General features: G+C 38.3%; 1 protein-coding gene across 13 annotated transcripts in view; it reads left to right on the top strand.

Annotated features, from left to right (window-relative positions):
- TMEM168 (transmembrane protein 168) overlaps positions 1-9,876 on the top strand; it is a 58,753-nt gene that overhangs the window by 2,287 nt on the left and 46,590 nt on the right. For 3 of the 13 annotated variants that reach the window (XM_086396623.1, XM_086396622.1, XM_086396617.1), the window contains exon 2: positions 2,627-3,880. The exons of 2 other annotated variants lie outside the window; for them this stretch is intronic. In XM_086396623.1, coding sequence (XP_086252749.1) covers positions 2,753-3,880 — 1,128 coding nt within the window. In that variant the 5' untranslated portion in view covers positions 2,627-2,752. Of the gene's footprint in view, positions 1-31; positions 78-772; positions 977-2,626; positions 3,881-9,876 lie in introns of all 13 variants that reach the window. 8 more of the 13 variants (XM_086396625.1, XM_086396619.1, XM_086396624.1 and 5 more) reach the window with 5 other exon arrangements.

The following is a 9,876-nucleotide window of genomic DNA, read 5'->3' as shown; positions in this document are numbered from 1 at the left end:
TTACATGTTTTCCTTTACTTTTTTTTCTAAGCTTTCACCTCAGTGCAGGACAGAGCTAGTGCTTTCATTTCTGTCAGGTAGGTTAATACATATTAATACACATTTACGTATATAGTGAGAGAAGGGCCTAGGCTTGGGTTTGAACATCCAAAGGATAGATTCAGAATGAAGAACCTGCAAGGTGACAGGAGAGATCAGTGAATTAGGAAGAAATTCTGAAGACTGGTCTTTGGAAGCTAAAGGAAGGGCAGGTTTCAGAAGGTGAAAGTGAAAGTGAAGTCCCTCAGTCCTGTCCTACTCTTTGCGACCCCATGGACTGTAGCCTACCAGGCTTTTCAGTCCATGGGATTTTCCAGGCAGCAGTACTGGAGTGGGTTGCCATTTCCTTCTCCAGGGGATCTTCCCGACCAAGGGATCGAACCCAGATCTCCCACATTGTAGGAAGACACTTTACCCTCTGAGCCACCAGGGAAGCCCTGGGAGTCAAAAATGTCAAAGGTTTGATGAATGTGCAAGATAATGAGTGTAAAGTACTTATGGGATTTAGGAATTTAGGTTATTTTAAGAACTTGGCAGAGCAGTTTGTTGTTATGTGGTGGAAACCGTGGCTTAGTTCGTGTGAGAAGTAAAGCAATCAAATATTGGGTGTCAAGGGGACAGATGACTGAACTTGTAGGAGGAGATGGGGATTACTGAGTTTTAGTTTCGTTTCTGTATGTGTATATATATATATATATATATTTTTTTTTTTTTTGGTATCATTTTTTAAAAGAGCTTTGCAAATGTTTAAGCACCAGTGGATAAGAGAAGAGTAGTAGGAGTTGGAAGAGAGGAGAGAGTGTGAAGTTCTGGAAGAGACCGTGAGGAAGAGTCACATGCATGGCTAAAAGATGTAGCCTTCGATCGGGCAGAGGGCCTTCTTTTCTTAAATCAGGAGATGGTAGATATAGGTGAGTTTGTGGTGCTGGAAACTCAGGTAAGCTCCCTTTTGATGACTTCATTGGAGACAAAGTCATCTGGTAAGAATTTGGTCAGAAGTGGATGTCAGAGATTTGAGAATCAGGAAGAGAGGCTTGCCTAGCCCCAGAGAATGAGAGTGTTGACTAAAGAAACACATGTCTGTCTCATGAGTTGAGTTGCAACCATTTAGTCTAGTGTGTGATTTTTTTTTTATCTCCAACACTGTTCAGTCATTTGAACCCAGACTGTACCATCAACCCTTAGAGGACGTGTATTCCAGCATATTTGTTGAATGATTATATAGCACGTATAAGTGATGTTTTTTAAAATGCAGTGCATTCTAGATAGTGTCAGTTTCTCATACTTAAATAAAAAGATAAAACCTAAATATACCAAAGGAAGATATTTTCTTTAGTGGTATGTGGCATCTTAAGGAATGATTGAAAATATAATTGAGGAAAATCATAATTCTTAGTTAATTAAATAAACTTAGCTGTGAAAAATATACTTGTTGAACTTGTAAGTTGGTAATAGTACTTTGAACCTCCCAGAGACCCTAAAGTTGTCATCCAGTGTCATTCTTCTGCAGCCATATGGGTAATTCAGGGTTAATTCAGGTTATCTCATATTTCTCTTGGCTCTTTTAGTGTCCTGCGAAAGCAGAAATAAGCTGATTGCAAAGTAGTTGCTTTTTGAGTTTTTAATCTTGTTGAGTTCTCAGTGGATATTCAGTGTGACCATAAACCTTTGCATGTATCATATCTTCTGAAATAGCATACTAGAAAATTACCTAGTAGATAGTTAAATCATTTTGTTTGATGGTGTCATGTTTGAAGTGCAACCTGAAGGGATCCTTAAGATTGAAATAATTATCTGAGTCCTTTAACAAATAATTGTTGTGGTAAGTTTCCAAAAATAAAATCATAGTTTTTAAAATTTACAATAAATATTGGTCAACATTTCAGTTTTACAGTTTTGACTAGAAAGGTCCAGAGTTGGTTTACTACAGAGATTGTATGTTTGATCATCAAAGTAACTTAATAGAGGTAAAAGTACAGGGAGAATGATGGATCAACTTTAGTGACTGAGTAACTTTAATACAGTTAAACTTCTAATAAGTTTATTAGTGAAACAGTGTTGAGACTAAGGTTTTATAGCATTTTAGAAGTAACTGGTAAAAAGATGTAGAGGATTTTAGGCAGGTGGTAATGGTTGCTATTATTGGATACTGGTGCTTTTCAAGTTAGAGGTAATAATGACGTCCCTCATTTTATTTGAGTTGACTAGCTTTCCACTATTCCAGACCCATCTGCTACATTTAAGCCGAATTGAATATCTCATCATTGCACATTGTTGAAAAACTGGATATTGGAATAAAAATGGGTTTGGTGAATTCCTTACCATCTCTGGAAAAATTTTTGTTGATGGCAACCTAGTCATACAATCCTAGAATAGGATAAGTAGAACAAATCTCCATTTTTGTTTGGATAAACTGAAGAGTTTTTAAGCCAGAGACAGTTACCATTTAGATACACACAAGTCAGATTTTAAACTGGGTATCCAAATAGTTTATTTCTCACTTAGTCTTTATTTTTTAATAAGAAAGATATATGTGAAGGGTAAATTACATAAAATTAACAGTGAAATATTTTTTCTTCTGTTTTAGATCACTGTAAACAGAGTCCACCAGAGAAAGTGCTGAAATAGGAGTTACAGATACATTGGATTTACTGGATGAAATACAAGCAGTTAATTTTCATAACGTGGGGAGAAAGCCCAGATTGACAGATTAATGTGTAAATCACTGCGTTACTGCTTTAGTCATTGTCTCTATTTAGCAATGACAAGACTGGAAGAAGTAAACAGAGAAGTGAACATGCATTCTTCAGTCCGTTACCTTGGCTATTTAGCCAGAATCAATTTGTTGGTTGCTATATGCTTAGGTCTTTATGTAAGATGGGAAAAAACAGCAAATTCCTTAATTTTGGTCATTTTTATTCTTGGTCTTTTTGTTCTCGGAATTGCCAGCATACTCTATTATTATTTTTCAATGGAAACAGCAAGTTTAAGTCTCTCCAATCTTTGGTTTGGATTCTTGCTTGGCTTCCTGTGTTTTCTTGATAATTCATCCTTTAAAAATGATGTCAAAGAAGAATCAACCAAATATTTGCTTCTAACTTCCATAGTGTTAAGGATATTATGCTCTTTGGTGGAGAGAATGTCTGGTTATGTCCGCCATCGGCCCACCTTACTAACCACAGTTGAATTTCTGGAACTTGTTGGATTTGCCATCGCCAGCACAACTATGTTGGTGGAAAAGTCTCTGAGTGTCATTTTACTTGTTGTAGCTTTGGCCATGCTGATTATCGACCTGAGAATGAAGTCTTTTCTAGCTCTTCCAAACTTAGTTATTTTTGCAGTCTTGCTGTTTTTCTCCTCATTGGAAACTCCCAAAAATCCAGTTGCCTTTGCATGTTTTTTTATTTGCCTGATAACTGATCCTTTCCTTGACATTTATTTTAGTGGACTTTCAGTGACTGAAAGATGGAAACCCTTTTTGTACCGCGGAAGAATTTGCAGAAGACTTTCAGTTGTTTTCACTGGGATGATTGAGCTGACATTTTTCATTCTTTCAGCATTTAAACTTAGAGACACTCATCTCTGGTATTTTGTAATACCAGGCTTTTCCATTTTTGGAATTTTCTGGATGATTTGCCATATTATTTTTCTTTTAACTCTTTGGGGATTCCATACCAAATTAAATGACTGCCATAAAGTATGTTTTACCCACAGAGTAGATAACAATAGCCTTGACAGAATCATGGCATCCAAAGGAATGCGTCATTTTTGCTTAATTTCAGAGCAGTTAGTTTTTTTCAGTCTTCTTGCAACAGCAATTTTGGGAGCAGTTTCCTGGCAGGTAAGTTTTCAGTTTGTTTATTATGTCACTGCCTATGATATGTGATTAAATGTTTGCTTCAGGAGTTGAATTATTAGAACTGAAAGGTCAATCTCATAATTTCAGAAGTAGATGTCGAGGGCGGGGCACTTATTTCGTTTTGTTTCTGGAATTGAGTACTGAATGAATATTGACAGGATAATTTCATTTGCTTTCTAGCAAGAGGTACGAAAATATTAGGAATACTCAGCATGTGACATGCCTCCTATCTTCTGACTGTTGATTAATGAAACACTTCATGGGTTAAAGATTCTTAGAATATTAACATTTGAAGGGTGTTTAGAGATTGTTCTTTAATTTTTTCACTTTACACATGAGGAAACCAAAAGTCAGAAAACATATCCAGAGCCACTGGTACTAGCCAGAACGAGGTTGCCTAGCTTCTGTCTAGTCCTTCGGTCTCCTCATTTTCCTAAAGGCTTTATATAGAAGTTGATTAGATATGTAATAACATTGTTTTTTTAAAAGGATTTATTTATTTATCTGGCTGCGCCAGGTCTTAGTTGTGGCATGTTGGAACTTCCGTCTTCGTTGAGACATGCAGAATCTTTAGTTGTGGCATTTAAACTCTTAGTTGCGGCATGTGGGATCTAGTTTTCTGACCAGGGATCGAACCCAGGCCACCTGCTTTGGGAGGGAACACAGAGCCTTAGCCCCTGAACCTCCAGGGAAGTCCTCATATCAAATTCTTAATTTCAGATTAGAGCCTCCTAAGAAAGGAAAAATTAGTTTTACAATACATTTGCCTACAATATGTTTTAAAAATATATTTTGTAGACAAAGACATTCAAACTAAATGTTTGGAGTTTATATCTGTAGTTTATATCAGCCTTCCGTTCCCTGAACATTTATTGACTGTACTATATAACGGGTCATTGGAGGAGGAAATGGCAACCCACTCCAGTATTCTTGCCTGGAAAATCCCATAGCATACTGAGGCTGAAGATCTCAAGATGAATGAAAAATTCCTCTGTCATTAAAGAAGGCACAGTCTCTAATGGGAGGCAGAAGAGGCAGGCATGTAAACCAGTAATTATTATTACACTTTGAAAAGTACTATAATTTGAGTATATCAGGTTGGGATGTAGGGCAAAAATGAAGGTGAATTTTGCTTGGTGCAGTTCTCTGCTTTGCACTAGTTAGTTGCAACAGAGTGATTTCTAGATACGAGCGTTTGAAGAAAAGATGTGGAGACTTGCCTGGGCAGGTGCATTATATTAGTCATTGTGGGCTAGGGCACAGAACCCGTGTGGGAGTCAATCAGAGGATTTTAAAAACAAACAAACAAACTATTTGCCAGTGCTCAGGACTATCAGAATGATGCTGATGGGTGAGAACTCACCAAGAGTTCTCCTTCCGCTTCCCCTTCTCTGTCCTTCCTGCTTGCTCCTTTCCCACCCCTACTTTTTTTTCATTTCCAAATCAGCCTCATTCGTTTTTGACACCTTTCCAGATCATCAAATCATGTTAACCAAATATTTTGTAAGTCACTAAATTTTTCTTTTCTTATACAAGTTGTCTTAAGCATGGTTTGTGTACTGCAGGAGGCATATAGAAGCTTTCCATTGAGTATGTCAGCAAAGATAATTTTAAGACAGTCAGTTTCCAGATTCTTACCTTCCATTCTCCTTTCTTAAAGTTGATCTACTTGAGAATGCCCCTAAATGTAGATGTGGAGTGGTGATGTATTGTGGTTTTAATTTGCATTTAATCAAATTTAAATGCATTTAAACCATCTCTAATGACTGATGATGTATCTTTTAATGTGTGTGTTAGTCATTCATTTACCTTTGCTGATGTATCTGTTTAAATCTTTTTTTGATCTAAATTGGGTTTTGTGTCTTATGACTGAATTTTAAGGGTTTGTTTTATATTCTTACTAGAAGCCTTTTATCAGGTATATGATTTGGAAGTGGGTCAGGAAGATCCCTGGAGAAGGCGATGGCACCCCACTTCAGTACTCTTGCCTGGAAAATCTCATGGACAGAGGAGCCTGGTAGGCTATAGTCCATGGGGTCGCAAAGAGTCGGACATGACTGAGTGACTTCACTTTCACTTTTCTCCTGCTGTGTGGCTTATCTCTTTTAAAAAAATTTTTTATTAATTTATTTCTTTTCTATTTGGCTGCAATGGGTCTTTGTTACTTTGCATTTATTGCTTTGCATGGACTTTCTCAGTTGTGGTGAGTGGGGGCCACCCTTTGTTGCAGTGCTTGGGCCTTTCATTGCGGTGGCCTCTCTTACTGCAGAGCACAGGCCCTAGGCACACAGGCTCAGTAGTTGGGGCTCGTGGGCTCCAGAGCACAGGCTCAGCCACTGTGGTGCGTGGGCTTAGCTGCTCCATGCCATGTGGGACCTTCCTAATCAGTGATTGAGCCTGTGTCCTCTGAGTGATTCTCAGGTGGATTCTTATCCAGTGTGCCACCAGGGAAGTCTTTTTTTCTTTTTTTAAATGATATCTTTTGAAGAATGCAAACTTTTAACTTTACGAATCCAATTTGTCAACTTTTTCTTTTATGTACTGCAGTTTTTAGGATCATAGCTAAGGAAGTGTTGCTCAGGCCTGGGTCACAAAGATTTTTCTCCTATTGTTTTCTTTAGTTTTATCATTTTAGCTTTTAGGTTTAGGTTGTGTGATCCATTTTGAGTTAAGTTTTGTTATTGTATGAGGTGAGGAATTTTTTTTTCTTAACATGGCTTTCTAATTGTTCCAGCACCATTTGCTGAAAAGACTATGCTTTCTCTTGTTGAATTGCCGTGGCATCTTTGTCCAAAAACAGTTTCTCAGCTCTCTTTTTTTGTTTTTGTTTTTGTTCCATTGTTCTATGTATCTTATCCTTAAAGCAGTACTATGCTGTTTCACAAGACATTTTCTAATTTTCCTTGAAATTTCTTCTTTGATCTATGTTAAAGTTAAAAGTTTGTTGTGTGATATTGTAATCTTTGGGGGATTTCCCACATTTTTTCTATTCAGTTCAGTTCAGTCACTCAGTCGTGTCCGACTCTTTGCAACCCCACGAACCGCAGCACTCCAGGCCTCCCTGTCCATCACCAACTCCCGAAGTCCACCCAAACCCACGTCCATTGAGTCAGAGATGCCATCCAACCATCTCATCCTCTGTGGTCCCCTTCTCCTCCTGCCCCCAATTTTTCCCAGCATCAGGGTCTGTTTAGATGAGTCAGTTCTTCACATCAGGTGGCCAAAGTATTGGAGTTTCAGCTTCAACATCAGTCCTTCCAATGAACACCCAGGACTGATTTTTTTCTATTATTGATTTTTCACATAAGTCCAGGTGACTGGAGAACACAGTTTCTATGATTTTAGTGTTTTGCTAAAACTTGTTTTGTAGTCTGTCATGTGTTATATTCTGAAGAATGTGTGTGTGTGCTTAGTCGCTAGGTTGGGTCTGACTCTTGCAACCCCATGGACTGTAGCCCGCCCTGCTCCTGTGTCCATGGGAATTTCCCAGGCAAGAATACTTGAGTGGGGTTGCCATTTCCTTCTCCAGGGGATCTTCCCAGCCCAGAGATCAAACCCGCATGTCCTTTGTCTCCTGCATTGCAGGCAGATTCTTTACCCGCTAAGCCATCAGGGAAGCTCCCTTCTGGAGAGTACATCATGTTTAATTAAAAAGAATAAGTGGCTGCTGTTGTTGATTGAAGCATTCTATAAATATCAGCTAGGTTAAGTTGGTTGGTGGTGGTGTTCATGTATTTCTGACTTTGCTGATTTTCTCTTTAATTCTGAGAGAGTGATACTGAAAACACTGAAAATTCTGAGAGAGTGATACTGAAAATCTCTGTTAAATTACTAGATTGTGTATTTCTCAATTTTGTCATTTTCTTGCCTTAAGTATTTTGGAGCTCTGTTTTTTCTAGGTGTATATACATCTTTAATTATACTTTCTTATGTATTGACCTTTTTATCTTCATGGTAAGCAGCATAGTTGAATAGTTAAAAAAGAGAGCTAATAGCTTGCAAAATGTAACATTATCTAACTTTTTACAGAATTTGCCAACTCTTGTTTTAGGCCAGTGCTTCTCAAACTTTGATACACATAGGAATCATATGGAGATCTTGTTAAAGTTCTAAAGACTAGAATTAAGTAATTTGGGAGGAGAGCCTAAAACTCTGTAGACCTTCTAAAAATCTTAAAAATGATGCAGATAGAAGTAAACCCATTGAGTAGCAAGGTATTAATTTAGCTATTCAAGACTAATGTGTATCTATCAAAATTGGTATTTATTCCTTTTGGCTGTGCTGGGTCTTACTTGCTAAGCATGGCCTTTCTCTAGTTGCTGCAAGCGGGGGCTGCTCTCTAGTGCCATGCACTGGCTTCTCATTGTGGTGGCTTCTCTTGTTGCAGAGAATGGGTTCTAGGGCATGTGGGTTTCAGTAGTTATGGTGCGCTGGCTTAGTTGCCCTCTGGCATGTGGAATCCTCCCAGACGAGGGATCGAAGTGTGTCCCCTGCATTGATGGGCGGACTGTCCACTACTGGACCACCAGGGAAGGCCTCCATCAGAGTTTGGTATGCATTAGTTGCTATTTGAAAACTTCTGGCCGTGATGCAGGCATTGTGTTTTTGATGCAGTTAATTTTTTAAAAATTGAAGTATAGTTGATTTACAGTGTTGTTAGTTTCAGGTGTACAGCAAAGATATTCAGTTTATACACACACACACAATCTTTTTCAGATTCGTTTCCCGTAAAGGTTATTACAGAATGCTGACTAGAGTTCTCTATGCTATATAGTAGATCCTTGTTGTTTAACTATTTTTTCTATAGTGGTTTATGTATGTTACTCCCATATATAATTTATCCCTCCCTCCCTACCTTTCCCCTTTGGTAACCATAAGTTTGTTTCCTAGGTCTGTGAGTCTGTTTCTGTATTGTAAATAAGTTCATTCCATAATTTTTTAATATTCCACATATAAGTGATACCATATTTGTCTTTCTCGGATTTACTTCCCTTAATGTGATAATCTCTGTGTCCATCCATGTTGCTGCAAGCGGCATTATTCAGTTTCTTTTTATGGCTGAGTAGTATTCCATTGTGTATATATGTGCCATATTTTCTTTATCCATTCATCTGTCGATGGACATTTAGGTTGGTTCCATGTCGTGGTTACTGTAAATAGTGCTGCAGTGAACGTTGGGGTACATATATCTTATCAAGTTATGATTTTCTCTGGATTTATCTCCAGGAGTGGAGTTTCTGAATCATATGGTAGTTCTCTTTTCGGTTTTTTTAGACCATCATCAGTAAGTCTACAATAATAAATACTGGAGAGGGTGTGGGAAAAGTGAACCCTCTTACACTATTGGGTAAATTGTACAGCCACTATGGAGAACAGTATGATACAATTAATGTTTTAAATTTAATTTTAATTTAATCTTTTGTGCTCTACCCAGTGGTCTGTGAGATTATCTTAAGTTCTTTGAATTCAGTTCAGTTCAGTTGCTCAGTAATGTCCGACTCTTTGTGACCCCGTGGACTGCAACACACCAGGCCTCCCTGTACATCACCAACTCCTGGAGTTTACACAAACTCAGGTCCATTGAGTCGGTGATGCCATCCAGCCATCTCATCCTCTGTCATCCCCTTCTCTTCCTGCCTTCAATCTTTCCCAGCAAGGGGGTCTTTTCCAATGAGTCAGCTCTTCGCATCAGGTGGCCAATGTATTGGAGTCTCAGCTTCAACATCAGTCCTTCCAATGAACACCCAGGACTGATCTCCTTTAGGATGTACTGGCTGGATCTCCTTGCTGTCCAAGGGACTCTTAAGAGTCATGTCCAACACCACACTTCAAAAACATCAGTTCTTCGGCTCTCAGATTTCTTTATAGTCCAGCTCTCACATCCATACATGACTACTGGAAAAACCATAGACTTGACTAGACAGACGTTTGTTGGCAAAGTCATGTCTCTGCATATTAAAAAAATATGCTGTCTAGGT

The sequence above is a fragment of the Bos grunniens genome, chromosome 4 (assembly GCF_055505025.1).
Source record: "Bos grunniens cultivar Pamir isolate PY7600 chromosome 4, Bosgru_T2T1.0, whole genome shotgun sequence".
Taxonomy (NCBI): domain Eukaryota; kingdom Metazoa; phylum Chordata; class Mammalia; order Artiodactyla; family Bovidae; genus Bos; species Bos grunniens.
This window is presented reverse-complemented; position numbering and strand designations above follow the sequence as displayed.